Source organism: Pristiophorus japonicus, chromosome 2 (genome assembly GCF_044704955.1).
Source record: "Pristiophorus japonicus isolate sPriJap1 chromosome 2, sPriJap1.hap1, whole genome shotgun sequence".
In the NCBI taxonomy this organism is placed as follows: Eukaryota; Metazoa; Chordata; class Chondrichthyes; family Pristiophoridae; genus Pristiophorus; species Pristiophorus japonicus.
In genome coordinates, this window is record NC_091978.1 from 176,274,034 (window position 1) to 176,292,526 (window position 18,493).

Sequence of the window (18,493 nt, forward strand, 5' to 3'; positions counted from 1 at the left end):
GGACACCTTGGGACCCATATCACTGTGGACAGATTATGGCTATAACAGGCAGAGAGGGGCCCAAAGAAGTACCATTGCCGCCTGATTTAAAACAGGCTCAGCTACGGGATGTAGATCTTAGAGCTGCGATTAGGGACAAGATAGACGGGAAGTCTGCAGCAGGACCTTTTGGGGCTGCAGACATAGCAGTAAAACAGGGAATGTTGTTTAAGGGAGATAGCTGGATTGTGCCAGGGCAGTGCAGGGAAGAATTCTTGCAACTAGTACATGGGGGTCCAGGAGCTGGACATTCAGGGCCAGAAACAACGTGGAATAAAGATGGTGGCCCGGGCTTAGAAGTGAGGTAAGGAATTATTACCAGAATTGTCTGGTATGTGCCGCAAACAATCCAGACCCCCACCGGAGAAAGGCTCCGTTGGGACACACAAGGAGGGTAGAGAGGCCATGGCAGTATATACAGGTAGATTTCATAGGGCACTGCCCACCTCAGGCAGAGGCAATAAATATTGTTTGGTGTTAATAGATCTCTTTACAAAATGGGTAGAAGCTTTTCCTTGTAGGGCGGCCATCGCAGTAGTCACTGCAAAGATTTTGGTGCAAGAAGTATTTTCTCGATGGGGACTGCCCCTGATAGTAGAATCAGATCAAGGGAGTCATTTCACCGGAGCAGTAATGCAGGCCATCCTAAAGCTATTAAGGATACTGGAAAAATGGCATGTGGTGCATAACCCCCAGTTGTCAGGCCCAGTAGAAAGAACAAAAGAGAGGCTTAGACAGGAGATAGGAAATACCCCGAAGAAATGGGATGAGATCCTACCCCTAATACTGATGAGCCACCGAGCCAGTCTCTCTGAGAGTACGGGACATTCCCCACATGCACTGATGACAGGGAGACTAATGAGGACCCCGACCCATATCCTAGCACCAGTCCTGACCGAAAAGCAGGTTAAAGAGGTCTCACGGGATAGGTTTGTCAGAGATCTGTATGATACTCTGAGGGGGTTGCATTGGGAAGCAGCGAACAACATGGGCAGACAGCACTAGCAGAATAAACTACTGCTGGAACCCTGGTTACACAGGAATGGAGGGTCAGGAATTATGCCAGAATAGGGGCATTTGAACCATTGTACAAAGGAAGGGAATCTTGAAGGTTTGCGTTTGTATATAAAACTGAAGTCAGATCAAGGCCGAACATTTTTGTTGTAAAAAAACATTGGCTTATTGGGAAAAAGTACTGTTTTGTTGTTAAAAAAGAAGAAAAATGTAATCTGGAGTTTTTGACTGAGACTGCAATACACCCAAAAAGGGCTCATGGAAAAAGAAGAAACTCACGAGTAATGTCTCTGGTTTTATATTTACGAGACATTAAAAGATGGAGTGTAATGTTACAAATCTACAGAAAAGCACAGAAGGAGACCATGAACTAAAAATTGATTAATACAAGCTTTTGGAATTAACTGGACAATGGAAGCAAAAAGGCGCCAGCCTTAGGGAAGATGGTGACTCACCCCAATTAAGGACACGCTGTGGTCAGGAACCAAAACTGACTTTATGCATAACAACAATGGAATTGTTACATGAGGTCTTGGACTTGATTGGCCAAGGGTAGGATAAAACAAGCTCACTAGAGACGCCAAGTCTGCAAAAAGACCAGACAACAAAGGAATCACCACAGATACACATTTTTGGGGAACGAGGTGTTAAGATGGGGAGTTATTTTGAGTCTCGCAGATTCCTTGTGCAAACTGGGAACAGGAGAGTCCATTATTGTATTCAATCAACCAGGATCACCACAAAGCAACATATCGATACATCATGATAGGCAGTCCCTCGGAATCGAGGAAGATTAACTTCCACTCCTGAAGTGAATTCTTTGGTGGCTGAACAGTCCAATACGAGAGCCACAGACTCTGTCACAGGCGGGACAGATAGTCGTTGAGGGAAGAGGTTTGCCGCACGCTCTTTCCGCTGCCTGCGCTTGATTTCTGAATGCTCTCGGCGTTGAGACTCGAGGTGCTCAGCGCCCTCCCGGATGCACTTTCTCCACTTAGGGCAGTCTTTGGCCAGGGACTCCTAGGTATCAGTGGGAATGTCACACTTTATCAGGGAGGCTTTGAGGGTGTCCCTGTAACGTTTCCGCTACTCAACTTTGGCTCATTTGCCGTGAAGGAGCTCCGCATAGAGCACTTGCTTTGGGAGTCTCATGTCTGGCATGCGAACTATGTGGCCTGCCCAGCGGAGCTGATCGAGTGTGATCAGTCTTCAATGCTGGGGACGTTAGCCTGGACGAGGACACTGATGTTGGTGCACCTGTCCTCCCAGAGGATTTGTAGGATCTTGCAGAGACATCGTTGGTGATATTTCTCCAGCAACTTGAGGTGTCTGAGCCATACAGGAGGGCAGGTATTACTACAGCCCTGTAGACCATGAGCTTGGTGGTAGATTTGAGGGCCTGGTCTTTGAACACTCTTTTCCTCAGGCAGCCAAAGGCTGCACTGGAGGCGGTGTTGAATCTCCTCATTAATGTCTTCTTTTATTGCTAAGAGGCTCCCGAGGTATGGGAAATAGTCCACTTTGTCGAGGGCCATGCCTTGGATCTTGATGACTGGGGAGCAGTGCTGTGCGGCGAGGACAGACTGGAGGAGGACCTTTGTCTTACGGATGTTTAGTGTAAGGCCCAGGCTTTCGTATGCCTCGTTGACAAACATTTGGGGGCATCCAAAACGGAGGAGGATGCTCCATAGACCCTCGAGGTTGACAGTGTCAAAGGCTTTGTAAGGTCGAAAAAGGCCATGTATAAGGGCTGGCGCTGCTCCCTGCATTTTTCCTGCAGCTGTCGCGCTGCAAAGATCATGTCCATTGTGCCCTGTAGGGGACGAAATCCGCACTGTGACTCCGGGAGGAGCTCCTCGGCCACAGGGAGAAGACAGTTGAGGAGGACTTTAGCGACAGGTTTCCCAGTGGCTGATATCAGGGAGATTCCCCTGTAAATACCGGTCGGACTTGTCCCCTTTTTTAAAGATGGTCACGATCACTGCATCTCTGAGATCTCCCGGCATGCTCTCCTCCCTCGAGATGAGAGAGACGTATCGATACAAACACTTTATCAGAAACCGCAGTGGCGGGAGATCAGTCAAAACATGGATATAAATATGCATGCTAAAAGCAGCTCAAGACACAGAAAGACATGTAAGAAGAACAGACCGAAGGAACAAATGGACGTAGAAGAAGGGTACACGTACACCCACCACCAATCGTCCATCATCGTTCGGCGGGGTAATGGCAGCGTGGTACTAACGCGAGGTACAGAACGTACATGGAAGGAACAGCACTGCAGAGAACGGCCAGAAGAATAACCAACCGCTCACGGAACCAATGACCATGAATTTACAAGCTACAACCAGGAATGGTGATTGTATGTCTCTAGCCGATTTCTCTCAGAAGTCTAGTTCTGTAGTTTTGGTTAGTTTTTCTGTGCAATAAAACTGGCACTGGGTTAAGCCTAAATTTTGTGTCACGTGTTGTCCTTTTCCCCTATAAGTTCCGAGGTCAAAGAATCAGGGTAGAGTGTTGTCATGTATGCACGCACATGGTGCTGCTCAGGTGTAAAAGGCCAGCCATTTTGAGAGTCAGACACTTCAGGCCTAAATAAAGCAGAGCCAAGGTTGTACCTTGCTTAGTTAAACAGTACTCAGTTTGAACCTTTATTGCATACTTAACATTTGGCGACGAGAATACAAGAACCTTTGTTTGCAAAATGAGCACAATTGGATTTTTAGAGCGATTCGTGGAGGGAGAAGATTGGGCAGACTTTGTGAGCCATTTGAACCAGTACTTTGTGGCTAACAAAATGAAGGGGGTCGACGATGCAGATCGGCACTGGGCCGTGTTCCTCACTGTGTGCGGTTCAAAGATCTACGGCCTGATAAAGAATCGACTCATGCCTAGTGATCCAACAGAGAAAACGTACGAGGGGTTGTGTACATTGGTACGGGAGCACCTCAAGCCAGACGACGGCATCATCATCTCGAGATACAGGTTTTATACACACATTCGATCGGAGGGCCAGAGCGCGGAGGGATTAGTTGCCGACCTGAGACGTCTAGCGGGACCGTGCAAGTTCAGGACGGTGTTGGCAGACTTGCTGTGGGACTTCTTTGTTATCGATATCAACCACGAGGTGATCCTGCACAAACTTCTGGCGGTGGAGGAGTTGGATTTAAAAAGGGCCATCCAGATCGCTCAATCATGTATGACGACGGACAGGAGTTTACAGCAAATAGCGGTGAAAAACCGAACCTCGGCAAGTACTGTAAATGCGATTTATTCGGCGTTCGGCAGAGCGGCACCTGGCAGGGCCTATCCGGCTGCGTTCTCGAAACCTGTGGCTGCCCAAAGTCTGCCAGCGGGAATGTATCCGACTTCTCCGTGTTGGCATTGTGCGGGAAATCATCGGCACCAGCAGTGCCGATTTAAGCAATATAGTTGCAAAGGCTGTCTGAGAGTGGGGCATCTCCAGCGCAAGTTTCCGCAGATGACGAAGCGAGCTGCGACACACCACGTGAAGGATGAGAGTCAGACTAGCGCGGATCGGGATACGCAATCCGTGATTCCAGAGGAGGAAGTGTATGGACTGTACTCCTTCATAACCAAGAGTAAACCAATTTTGATTAATGTGAAGTTTAACGGGATACCGGTATCACTGGAACTGGACATGGGTCAATCGATCATCAACGAGAGGGCATTTAATAAGCTGTGGGATACTAAAACTGTGAGGTCCAGGCTGAGCCCTGCTTTCCACCGCTGATCCCACCACTCACAGGGATTGCCAGGTAAGGGGTGGCAGTAGTTGCTGGGGCAGTAATGTTAAGTTTTCTGATGTCTCTTTTGGAGGGAAAGGGCCCAATATTGAGCATCAGTCCTTCCCCATAGTCATCAAATTCTTACCTTTGTTCGGCCTTGGTCTAACATTAAAGTTGCTGGCACATCTTTGGGGCTATTCTGCCCTTTTAAATTAAGCCTCCCCTTCTGGTGCTGCAGTGACGGTCTCACCGCATTTCTCTCCTCAGTAATGGCGCACTCCCTCTTGGTGTCGGGGATCCTGCTGGGAGACCCCTGCATATTAAACAGGGAAGGACATTCTCCTGGGTTGAATCGGAGTCTCCCGGAACTGAGGGCCGATCCCCCGGGCTCTGCTGCCTGCAGCCCAGGAAATAAGTACTTTACATTGATGGTTCACACCTGCCCACTTGTGTATTCCGGAGCTGCACTCTGTACTGCTATTACTAGATAAATCCTAAACCCATCTATAGCACTTCAACATTCACCTCTGTGCTGTGTGCCCACACTCTTCAACAGTCAACTGACTCAGGTCACCACCTCTATTGAACTTGGTGCTTGTGTGTCTTCGACAGTTGTCTATTAAGAGGTAGTCTCCTCCAGACTCAGACTTTAACACTTACTATTAAATATATTCACTCAGTACTCATCGAGTTCAAAAAAGTTTGAAAAACTTCATTTGAACTTTTTCGTTTCAGCTGGAGTGGCTTGTGTCATGTGGCTGCTGCCGAGAACATATCCTCCTTGTAATTTTATCTATTATCATAAATATTGCAGCTGTGATAAATTGCAAGTATAAAGCCTCTTGTGAAAAATGGCAGGTTTTTGAATTATTCAGAGCTGCACAGTAACTGATCTAGAGAAGCACTGTTAGATCTGTTCTTGTTGATGTTTGGCTTAATTTAAAGTTGTCGGCTGAGAAAAAAAAACACAAATCTTAAGGGTTGGTGACTTTAAGTATGCAGTCAGAACCCCTGAAGAACCTCCAACAATGTCAACAACTTGTATTTATGTAGCGCCTTTAATGTTGTAAAATGCCCCAATGCGCTTCATAGGAGCGTTATCAAACAATGTTTGACAACAATATTAGGATAGATGCCCAAAAGTTTAATCAAAAAGATAGGTTTTAAGGTGCATCTTAAAAGGAGGTGAGAGAGAGATAGAGAGACGGCGAGGTTTAGGGAGGCATTTTCAGAGCTTAGGGCCTTGGCAGATGAAGGCACAGCTACCATTGGTGGAGCGATTAATATCGGGGATGCTTATAGAACAGAATTGGAGGAGATCGGTGATCGCTGAGGGTTGTTGAGGAGGTTGTTGAGGAGTAAGGCCTGAAAGGATTTGGAAACGAGGATGAGAATTTTAAAATCAAGGTGTTTCCCAACCGGCAGCCAGTGTAGGTCTGCAAGCACAAGGGTGATGGGTGAACGGGACATGGTGCAAGTTAGGATTCAGACACCAGAGTTTTAGATGACATCAAGTTTACGTAGGGTGCTATATGCACCTAAAACCTTGTTTCTTTCAAGTGGAAGGGGCTGAACAATAAGGCTCTGCACCAATTTTATTTTGTAGCCCTGCATGCAGTGCCTCGTGTGGGAAATAGGCCAAGCATAGCAAGGGAAAAGAGAAGAAATTGTAAGCATTGCTCTGGGGTGGGCTGGTGCACTACCTACTGGTCAGCAGCAGTAACAACTTGCATTTATTTATATAGCATAGTAAGATGGTAAACATCCAAAAGTATTTCAGAGAGGAGAAAAGGCCCTATAGCACTATTCGAATTAGGAGAGAAGAGGGAAAACAAACAGATTGGGTTTGAGGAGTCTCTTAAAGGTTGGGAGAGAACAGCAAAGGGGTGAGGGGTTTAGGGAGGGAGTTCCTGAGAGCAGAGCTGCAATGGTTGAAGGCTTTGGTACTGATGGTGTTGCAGAAGGGAGGAAGCCAGAGTTGGAGGATGTAAGAGCACGAGGGCTGGAGGCGGTTGCTGAGGCTACGGAGGGATTTGTAAAAGAGAACAAGGATTTCAAATTCAGTGGATGGGGGACTGGGTGAAGGGCAAGCATGATTTTGTGTGAGCAGAACATGGGGTGGGGGTACACCAGAGAAAGAGAGAAAAGGTGGGACAAAGATGTAGTGCTGTCACTGCCAAAGGTGAATCAAACTTGGCGACGAGCATGGCAGCTTGTCTTAGGTCTCAGTTTCTAAAGATATAGCTGGTGATCAGGTGTGAGGACCCTGGCTGGTTTTCCCCTTCCTTAACGCAGGGGAGTTGAGATTAAATGTAGTGTCCCTACCACCACCCTAACTCAGCACAGTGCAGGGATCAAAGTCTTGACCTTTTGTTTGCATATTTACTCTGATCTGCTTTGCATCACACAAATTTAGTGAATCCCTTACCTTCAACAGGGTAGTCCCTGGAGGTGGCCATGTGATCAAATGTCATACGAACATAAGAATTAGGAGCAGGTGTAGGTCATACGGCCCTTCGAGCCCGCTCCGCCATTCAATAAGGTTATAGTTGATCTTCGAGCTCAACTCCACTTCCTTGCCCTATCCCCATATCCCTTGATTCCCCTAGAGTCCAAAAATGTATCTATCTCAGCCTTGAATATACTCAACAACTCAGCATTTACATCCCTTTGGGGTAGAGACTTCCAAATATTCACAACCCTCTGAGTGAAGAAATTCCTCATCTTAAATGGCTAATCCCTTATCCTGAAACTATGCCCCCTTGTTCTAGACTTTCCAGCCAGGGGAAACAACCTCTCAGCATCTATCCTATCAAACACCCTCAGAATCTTATATGTTTCAATGAAATCAGTTCTCATTCTTCTAAACTCCAGAGAGTATAGGCCCAACCTACTCAATCTCTCATTGTAGGAAAACCCTCTCATCCCAGGAATCAATCTAGTAAACCTTCATTGCACTGCCTCTAAGGCAAGTACGTCCTTTCTCAGATATGGAGACCAAGACTGTGCACAGTGATTAGATGTAATGTAGTTAAATCTCCAGGAATGCATCCAACCAGAGTTGGCAGCCCTAGATAGGCTGAATGTAATGGGCGCAAATCCTGCCCCGATCCTCCTGGACTATATTCAGAAAAATTCAGTTCTAAACATTCAGTTGAAATTCTTTCCAAACCTTCTCCCCCAGAATTGCAATTCTGTAATGCAATTTGCTTTCTTCAGTGCGTTGTAATATTATAATGAAAGGTGGGGCAAAAACAAAAAGCATATGTTAACATATGAACTAATTTATTTCTACATCTTAACATGGGTGTGCTTATTGTGTCCCCTCAACATGTGCAGCTACTCCTTGCTATTGAAAACTAAAATAGCAACAACTTGTATTTATATAGCGCCTTTAGCATAGTAAAACGTCCAAAAGCACTTCACAAGAGTGTTTTAAAACAAAATTTGACACCGAGCCACATAAGGAGATATAGGTAGGTTTTAAGGAGGAAACAGAGGTAGAGAACATAAGAAATAGGAGCAGGAGCCATTCAATAAGATCATGGCTGATTTGATCTTGGCCTCAACTTTACTTCCCTGCCCGCTCCCCATAGAGAAGCAGAGAGGCTTAGGGAGGGAATTCCAGAATTTAGGGCCTTGGCAGCTGAAGGCACAGCCACCAATGGTTGAGCAATTAGAATCAGGAATGTTCAAGAGGCTAGAATTAGAGGAGCGCAGATATCTTGGAGGGTTGTGGGGTTGGAGATTACAGAGATAGAGAGGGGTGAGGTCATGAAGGGATTTGAAAACAAGGATGAGAATTTCAAAATCGAGGTGTTGCTTAGTCAGGAGCCAAGGGCTAATGGGCTATGTTCCAGAGGTGGAAATAGGTGGTCCCAGTGATGGCGTGGATATGTGGTCGGAAGTTCATTTCGGGATCAAGGTTGCAGTCTGGTTCAGTCTCAGACAGTTGCAAGGGAGAGGGATGGAATTGGTGGCTAGGGAGTTTGTGGCGGAGACCAAAGATAATGGCTTTGGTCTTCCTAATTATTAGTTGGAGAAAATTTCTGCTCATCCAGTACTGGATGTCGAACAAGCAGTCTGACAATTTAAAGACATTGGAGGGGTTGAGAGAAGTGGTGGTGAGGTAGAGCTGGGTGTCGTCAGCGTACATGTGGAAATTGATGCTGTGTTTTCAGATGATGTCGCTGAGGGGCATCGTGTAGATGAGAAATAGGAGGGGGTCAAGGATAGATCCTTGGGGAACACCAAAGGTAACGATGCGGAAGCGGGAAGAGAAGCTGTTACAGGTGATTCTCTGGCTACGATTAGATAGATAAGAATAGAACCAGGCGAGTGCAGTCCCACACAGCTGGACGACAGTAGAGAGGCGTTGGAGGAGGATGATGTGGTCAATTGTGTCTAAGGCGGCAGACAAGTCAAGAAGGATGAGAAGGGATAGTTTACCTAGTTTAGGAGTGGTATAGCAAACAAAGGTAAAATGAAAATACAGTTATACAATATTACAAAAAAAATATTTGCACTGACATTAAGGTGAAAAACTCTGTCCCAAAAAAACTAGAGTTTTACAACATTGTGCAAAGAGCTTGTGTGTTGCATTTGGTTGCCCTCTGTGGGCTGGCATGGGTAGTGACTCTGAAGAACAGGAACACTGAAATTATAACCAAATTAATCTGTAATAAAGCATGTTTTTTAAAATCTCAAACCATGACCTGAAAAAGTGTGCAAACTTCTTATACAACACTAATAAAAATCTGGTTTAATTTAAATTGAAATAATAGAAGTGTATGTATGTGTTGCTAGCATGTACGCAGTAAACTGATCAGCCTTTTCATATATACCATTTATTCTTTGTGAATTGAATGTATGTACTGGTTGTAATGTTGATGCATGTTGTTCATTGTTGGGCTCACCAATGTAAAGCATTTAATTGTAATTAACTACATCATCCTCCTCCGTTGTCTTGGTGAAACTGACCTCTCTTGATTTCATTTTTGTCTATCTGATGGTAGCCAAAGCATCGCTTCTCACCCCCACATTGTCACCTTGAGTTCTACAAAGATCCATATTTAACCTCTTCCTCATTAACACGCTGACCATTATCTACAGACATTGGTCAGTTTCCACACGTACATTGCTTTATACTTGTTTGACAACTGGTGAGGTGGCATCAATGCCCAAGGTGGCACCGATAGGGTAATTTTCTGAATTCACACTGTCAGAGGGAAGCCTTGTCTTCTGACTATGCATATTGGGAAATTGCAGGTGTGCTGCCCATGATTTTCCACCCATTAAAGTTAATGAAAAGACAATCGCAGGCAAAGTGCTTGCAATATCCCAATATGCATCGCTACCAGATAAAGCTACTTACTGGTAATGTGAACTTGGAATATTACCCCCACAATAAACCCATACTGCAGGAGAATCCAGAATGATAAGCTTTGGACTCTTAAGATTTGGCAAAAACATTGCTTGGACACATTTTCTGTTACTGCAGAGAGCAGACAGCACTGACGTGGGGCAGGTCCAAACATGCCTCACAGGAATACACATCAGGTGGACAAGGAATCAATGGCAGGAATGGTTGATGGGCAGGCCTTTTGTCTTGCAATCAGTGAGACATTAAGTAAAGTGGCTGGGGTTTCAGGCCATCAAAAGACAAAGGAAAGCCATTCAACCACAGACTCACTGGAGCCACACATCGAGGTGCAGCCCAGTTGACAAAGGAACAGGCCTGAGACTTGATTTTGCTTTTGAGTTGCACAGCCTCAGGGAAGGACAGTTGGACTTTTGGCACAAGAGGAGGCATTTCTGCAAGTATAAGAGAGGCAGTTTTGGCTGCCATCTCTCTCACCTCTTCTATACCTGCTTGGTTCATTCAATGCACAAGGACTGAGCACTCTGTCTGGGACGGAGAGAATAAACACCAGAGAGCCTTGCTACTTCGACTGGGAAGCTCACCTCGAAACTGGACTTGAAGATCCCGAAGATACGCCTCATCAGGAGAAGCAGCGAGTGAGTCAGAGGGGTAATTGGTGAGCATTTATCCCAGCCAACACATCTTTAAGACCACCACATTGTGCGAAAGGGTGTCATGTGTCCCAACCAAGCCTTCGGGGTTTAAGTGGGGAGGATTTTGCAAGGATCATAAGCGTACGCACGTTCGGTTGGACAGATATCAGTGGTGCAATTTTGAATCCGAGCAGGAGTGTTTTAGACGTGGGTACTTCATGTTAGGGACCTGTTTAGACGGGCCAGACTGTGTGTTGTACTGTGTTTAGTTTGTATTACACTACCAGGGTGTGTTTTTACTGGGTGCGGGTGTGTGCTTTAACTTGAATAAAAGCACTGTGATGGTTGTGACCGAAAAGATCTTTCTTTGACTATATATTACCGCTCACAACTATAATTCTGGTGTCTAGAACTGTTGTAAGAGGGGTGATTCAAAACCACCAGGGGCAAAACTACTTACAACTCTCTTTGATGAGACCATCCTGGGCTTCTTTGCATACAAGAGCATAAAGGAAGTAGGGAAAGGTGGAGCATGAAACATCATCCAGTATCCATTACACTACCAGTCAGTAGCTTTACGTGGTGGCGATGCACACAACCACTTCACACATATGGGCTTGAATTTCCATGGGGGAGGGCGGGGGAAATTTACCCGCTCATCTGTCATAATTTCAATGGAAGAGTTGTGGAAATGTTGGAATAATGGCGGAAACAACAATTACACTGGTTTTCCATGGCATTTCTGCCAAAAGTTACAGTGGATGAGGAGAAACACATCCACAGTAATTCACCCCCATAGTATTTTACAATTCAAGCTGTTTGAAGGTATCTCTTGGGAGGCTGCATTCTAATGGATGTTCCTTTTCCGTCACAGTAAGCTTGGAAGAGTGGCCTTCCAGCACCCTGCAGTTAGTGAACTTAAGAGGGTAGCATCAGGTAAGCCACAGTACACAGATAAGGGAAAGCAAGTAATGGTGCAAGAGGAACAGAAACATGCTACCCAAATGGTTTTGGGATACAGTGCAGTGACATCAGGAATTTCATGATGTTCCTTTTATTCGGTGGTAAAGGAGGTGAATATACCAGCCCAGTTTACCAATGCATCAGTCACATGATTGATAAACGTGTGAGCTGCACATTGTGCGGAACTGAGTTGACGGTGGTGGTGATTTTGACTGCAATTAGCATTGCAAACCCTATTTTGCAAGTTGGCTGCAAGTGTTCTTTGCAGCAGGTGGTACAGCTCTGCAACTACCCCTCTTGTTAACCCAGAATCTGCTGAGGCAGTTTTTCCACATCATTGGAAGGTGGATGTACCAGGACGTTAGGTACAATTGGTGGCATAATGGCAAGTATAGTCACTCCAGGTCTGGTTTCCCTGACATGCCTCCAACTATAAATATTTGGGGCATTTAAAAACAACCTCCATTACTAATGCTTTAACCAGCACAGGGCATTATAGCTTCCAGTTGGATGTCTCATCACTCACTCAGCTGCAGTGCAAACCTATTAGTAAGAGTTCTTTTCATATTGGCTCTTCTCTGAATTGTGTGCAGAGCCTGAATATTTTTGTTGTATCTGTGCCCAGAACTAGATACAGGATTCAAAGTGTAGTCTGACCAGAGCATTAGTTGAACAAACCTTCTGACTTATATCTGACTATTTTGTTACATTTGCTCTGTTAACTGCTGCACCACATTGGCAAAGGATGAGTGATGTCTTATTTTAATATGTATACACGATAATGCATACCAAGTAATAAACACTAGTTAATAAGATGTGCTTTCAAGGGAGCTACAGATCAGTTAAATTAATTTCCCAAAGCTCCTGGTGATTGTATAAATGGTGACACTTTGCCTTCCAGCAGCAAGTTTGCATCAAAAGGCTTCTACATCACAGATGCAATTGCCAGAAGATGAATGGTGCGCACTCTATTCCAAAGAAAAATCCACATATATTAGGGAAAAAAATCTGCAACTCCATTGCACCATTAGAAGTGTGGTAGGTTGGAACTTCTGCCCGCCACTTTGACCTGGCCACAATCCCGCCCTAAATCCGGCGAATGGGATCATTAAAAAATATAAAGGCCCCTGCACCTGTAGCAGTGAAACAGGAGTGTTCACCCTGCGGAGGCATTGGAATCTCAGTGCGGCACTGTGCTGCTCCAAGAGGGGGAGCTAGGGAGCAAAGTTTGTAACTTTTTATGCTCTTACAGGTCATATGGCCCAATCTGGGATGCTAATCAATTCCTTTGGGATTGATTAGTTTGTTTTCTTGTGATGAGGATTACATTAGGCCCAGAATGAACCCACACCTACTCTCAGCAGACACAGGTGCATTTAGCAGGATTCCTGGTGTTGCTAGGAACGTCTGCCGCACCTCTACACTACTGCTGGAACACAAGTGAGGCGGGCAGAAGTGTCCACCCTTGCAATCGAAACTTGCCAATTGTTTTAAGTGTGACAGAAAAACTCAGCCCATCAGGTTCTGGACATTTTCTAACAGTCCTCCCCTCATGTTGGATTTGTGCTGCAATTACACTAATGCAATTATGCAATTTGCATCTGGTTATAGACGTAGTTGGAGAAAGATCCTCACCTTAATGTATTAGTACCAATTATACAAGTGCTGATGCCTTAAAACATACTTGGTAGATAGGCAAATTTTAGCCTTTCAATACAGTACACCAGCAGCAGATATATTTTCAGGTGGACTGCAAAACATAAATTGCTCACATACCATTTATGCTTATGGCCTTTCAGTGGGAGGAGCTATTTTGTCCATATTGTATTTGACAAGGTGCAGTGCACATTAATGAAAGACCATACATCAAACATTTTCCCTATGTAATGTTTATTCAAGACAAATGATTCATTAAGAAAAATTAAGGCAGAATCTACTGAACAGAGCAACTGTTACCCTAAATGTACCGTAAGATAAATCCATATGCTAGTTCATTTCATTTTAAGCACAGAGTGCTTCAAGTCCAAACATTAAAAACCTATTGAGCGCAGAATGGTTTTACACTTTTCAAACGATTACTTCATATAAAATACATATGAGAACTATAATGTGACATATGAAAAAAACTTTGTAAACTTCTGAATTCATATTACCATAGGAATCACTTGTGTTCCAGCAGTAGTGTGGAGGTGCGGCGAACATTCCCAGCAACACCAGGAATCCTGCTAGATGCACCTGTGTCTGCTGAAAGTTAGTGATATTGGCGGCCAAATATTTGGGTTTGCATCCTGTCCCTCTGTTCACTATTTTAACTAACCTGTTTATTTTAAAATCGATTAGTGCACTTTAAAAAAAAGACAAATGCCAATTTCAAGGCTATTATTCTTGCGCAAAGCTGAAAGAAGTGAAACAATTAAGTTACAATTCCTTTTGGGCATAAATGTTGATGCTGTTGCTTTAAAGCATTTTTGGTTATTTACTGTTGCCTTGAAGCAAGACTTGCATTTACTGAACAGTATATAATTCACAAATCATAGCAAATCTTTACATTTATGCATTATTTGAACTTCTGTTTTGTCATTAGGACAGATATTTTTCATTTTGAATGCAATTTAAACCATAAATAATACATAAATTTTAATCAAAAATATTGTAGTAATGTGAACAAGTATGTAATGACATACTTTTTAAAGCACAAATGAAAAACCACTGCTCAACCTGTGGAGGATTTATTAGTCTTTTGATTTTATGAGTAAATCTGATAATTGCTCCTCAAAAGGCGAATTCCAGAATTGGGGTTAAACTTGATAATACCTGCAAACATCAGCACTGGCGTAGTGCGAGTCTGGGATTATACAATCACTTTCAGTTTGATGCAGGGAGCAATTCCTCTCCTCAGTGCTGATGGACAGTATCAGCATAGCGTACAATCATACTGCACAAGATTCTACGGGGAAGAGTGGCGAGGATACAGCTGATGGTACATGCCAACACTCTTCAAAAAATTAGTGTTTCTTATTTACTTAGAAGTATTTTATTTGTCCCAAGCTTGTTTTGATGATTAACTCTATATAAACAAAGTTTTCTGATTGCAAACAAAGTTTTATTTTAACCTAAAAAATACAACTTGCTCGCAGGTGACTGAATTGAGGAAAAATTAAAACCTGAAAATCAGAAGGCCTAATTATTTACTATTGTCTTGAAGCAGGATTTGTATTTATTAAACAGCATATTATTTACAAATCTTTGTGTGTGTTATCTGAAATCCTGTTGTCATTAGGACAGACATTTTGCCCTTTGAATGCAATTTAAGTCATAAATAATTCATCAGTTTAAATCAATAATATTGTAGTAATGTGAGCAAGTATGTAATGACATGGATTAAAGAGGTAAGTGATAAGCCTTTCACTTTAAAAAAATAATCACCCCTCCTGAAGACATTTTGACTCCTGGAATATGGTTCCACAAACACTGGTTGATCTCCATTATCTTTCCCAAATAGCCTTTCCTCATCTGTGAACCTTGGCAGCAAGGTGATGGCCGACTATTCACCCACATGGAACATTACTGCCAAACCTGATTGTGTCCTTGTCCAGAGTCTCCAGCAGGTGTCACCGAATAGCCAATGGAAACAGGAGCCCTGGTTGATTTTGCTTTCCCTACCCAAGGGTAGCGAGGCCAATGGTAGCACCCCTTCTACAAGAGACAAAATACTGAAGCTGAGACTTTTTGTTGCTTGACTCAATTATACTACCTTTCGTATCCTAGCCATTGATGGAGCTAAGCCTTGCAGTTAATTGGTGCATTAATGCCTTAAACTAGAAGTCTTACAAGGAGTATCCTGAACTTCATTTATGGATACTTTGGTTCATGGATACTGATACCTCAGAACAATTCTCAGGTGCTCTATTTAAACTTTCCTTCATTTTTGTGAATACACTAGCCTATATAATAGCTGAATATCAAAGTGATCTGAATGCAAATTTTTGGCAAGGATTAAGGAATTAAATATGGACCAGTCGCAAGGTCAGCCTAGTTTCCCTTTCTGTACAGATTTTGTTTCATAGTTGGTGTACATCTCACAGGACAATTAGATATGCAGCTGCCTCTCATATTTCACCAATCACAAGCCAAATGCAGTGTTTTTGTGCCCATGAAGTTAGAGCCAAAGAGCTAGATTTTTCATCCACTTAATATGACTAGGCCAAAAATCTAGATAAAAGTGCATTTATCTACTATACTAGAGCTGTATTAAGCTACAGGTTTCTTTTGGTTATTGTTACATTTAAAAAAAATCTAAATACCATGAAAAATACCAGATCTTAAATCCATTTCTCATTGTTTTACTTCTCAAGATTACATAAATTGCAAGCAAGGCACGAACTAATCTGAACCTTGATAAGAATTTTTCTTGGATTCCAAGATGGGACATAGACAAGTACAGGACACATGGTTTAAGTATAAAAATGAGAAAAATAGGACTGAATTTCCACAGGGATTGGAACAATATCTTGCCATAAATTCACTGGGAGATCAACGGAGACGCTGGAGAAACTGCTGCTTTTACACGGTTTCTCCAGGGTTCTCTGCTGGTCTCCCGCTGAGGATACAGTGGGAGATCGGGACAATCCCCGTACAAATTCAGTGCATATATATTTACCAGGGATACAATTATTTTATTTTTGCCTACTTCAGTTCAGTGTAGATTAAATCAATGATAATTGTTTTAATTATTATTTTGCACAAGTTTTTAATCCAAGAAATTCAAAAATATACTACAGTTACAATTAACTTTATTCACATCAGCTTCTAAAGTATTGTAGTGATTTTCTGGCACATGACACTCTAGTATCCCCATCCTCAATCCAAGCATTATATTATAATAAAGATGAAACTAGGTGTTGAAGTAAAAATATTAGTGACGATGTTTGCCTAGTGCTTTGTATATTTCCAACTGGATCAGAAAGGATTTAGAATGAACATTTAATGTGACTAAAATAGCAAAATGCAGCTTTGGTGCCAAGTGAGTGGAAGCCTGAGTTCCTGCATCAATAGTGTGATTTAAATATCATCACAAATTGCATTTTTTATTTTGGATGAAAGGTAATTTGGAACGAAAAACAATTTCAAATAATAAATTTAATGCATGAGTTGAACCTCCATGCAGGTCTCCCAATCACATGAGTCAAGAAATCTGATTTATGCACTGTTGCTGATCATTTCTTTTAAGAGTATGGTACAACACATTTATTTCACTGTGTTAGCTCAGGTCTTTCAACAACAAAGGCGATTAGTGTTTCAATTGGTCTTCCAAAATTAACAGAAGTTCTACTAATGACTTTTGTACAGTCTTAGTGTCAACCCTTCAGTGCAGAATCAGGTTCATGTCAACTTTGCTGCAGGTTGTCTGAAATTCTGCAACTCAAAATCTAATATTACTGAATGTAAAGGTAGTCCCACAATTTCCCAACTTATTTGGCTGCTTTGTTGGTGCTGGACTGCATGTGACAAATCTGAAGAATTGGAAGCAGTAACTGAAATGCACCTTGGATGTAGTTGGTACTGTTAGAGCCCTGTAAAATGAACCAAAAGCATATTAGTTCCTTTAATTGTTAAGTCTTTTACACGCATAAGAGTGTCTTATTCTTTACAATCAAAACAAATGTAAGCATTTCTTCCAGCTTTACAATTTATTGGTTTGCTTTAAAAAAGACTGACAGAGTGGGATTCTGTGAGCCAATCACGTGATTTAGAAGCAGCAAAACTGTACCAGGTGTTTTCACAAGCAGCTTCTCCAGGATTGAATTAATTGACTGACATAGTGAATTATATTAACATAAAATAGTGAATGGGATGGTATAAATATTTTGAGAACTCTAATTCATAGTGTGTTACACAGCTTACAGTAAAAGTCTGAGACACAACTGGCTCAGAGAGCAGCATCCATTAGGATTGTTTGGAGTTCTACAGAATATTTAGATGGTAATTATTTTGTTTGAAATAAAAGTGAATAAAAAAGGGCAACTATTTTGTTCGAAATAAAAGCGATTAAAAAAGGGCATACCCATTTAGTGGCAGCTAATATTAAAGTCCTAGGGCCTCACTGATTGTATTTCCAGGTCATAAAAAAGGGAGTGAGGCCATAGCCCAGCATCACAACAAAAAAAGCAAAATGATCAGAGCATGTATTTTCAATAAAATAAAAATGGAAAATGCAAAGGATGGAAATCTGAAACAGAGATAAAATGGTGGACATATACATAATCTGTAAAGGGAAAATAGACTATGAAGTTTTTGTTGCATACCCTTCATCAGAACTGAAGACTGGAAATTAAGCATGCATTTTAGTAAGGCTGGAATAAAGGTCACAACTCTTTTTGGGGGGGGGGGGGGGGAACAAAATAACATTAGATCAAGTGCCCCCTGATCTGGGGGACACTCCAGACACTTAACTGCCCCCTTTTTTTTTAAATAAATGTTTTTTTTTGTAGGTTTTTTTTTGTGATTTTTTTTTTGGGACATTAAAACCATATATTTTTACAAGTGCCCCCTATAAAAGGGGAGGGGGACACTAAAACCCGGCAATTAAAACAAATTGAACTTTAAAACATAAAATCAAATTAAAATTTGGTTGCCGGGGGTGATGATGCACTCCAGTCCCTCCGGCGCCCACGTCTCGCGGAAGGCCGCGAGCGTACCGGTGGACACCGCGT

At 42.8% G+C, this 18,493-nt stretch overlaps 1 protein-coding gene across 9 annotated transcripts in view; it reads right to left on the bottom strand.

Moving 5' to 3' along the window:
- Positions 1-13,662: 13,662 nt before the first annotated feature.
- Positions 13,663-18,493, bottom strand: part of fam114a1 (family with sequence similarity 114 member A1) — a 79,920-nt gene continuing 75,089 nt past the window's right edge. For all 9 annotated transcript variants that reach the window (XM_070870496.1, XM_070870475.1, XM_070870489.1 and 6 more), the window contains exon 14: positions 13,663-17,353. In XM_070870496.1, coding sequence (XP_070726597.1) covers positions 17,252-17,353 — 102 coding nt within the window. In that variant the 3' untranslated portion in view covers positions 13,663-17,251. The remainder of the gene's footprint in view (positions 17,354-18,493) is intronic.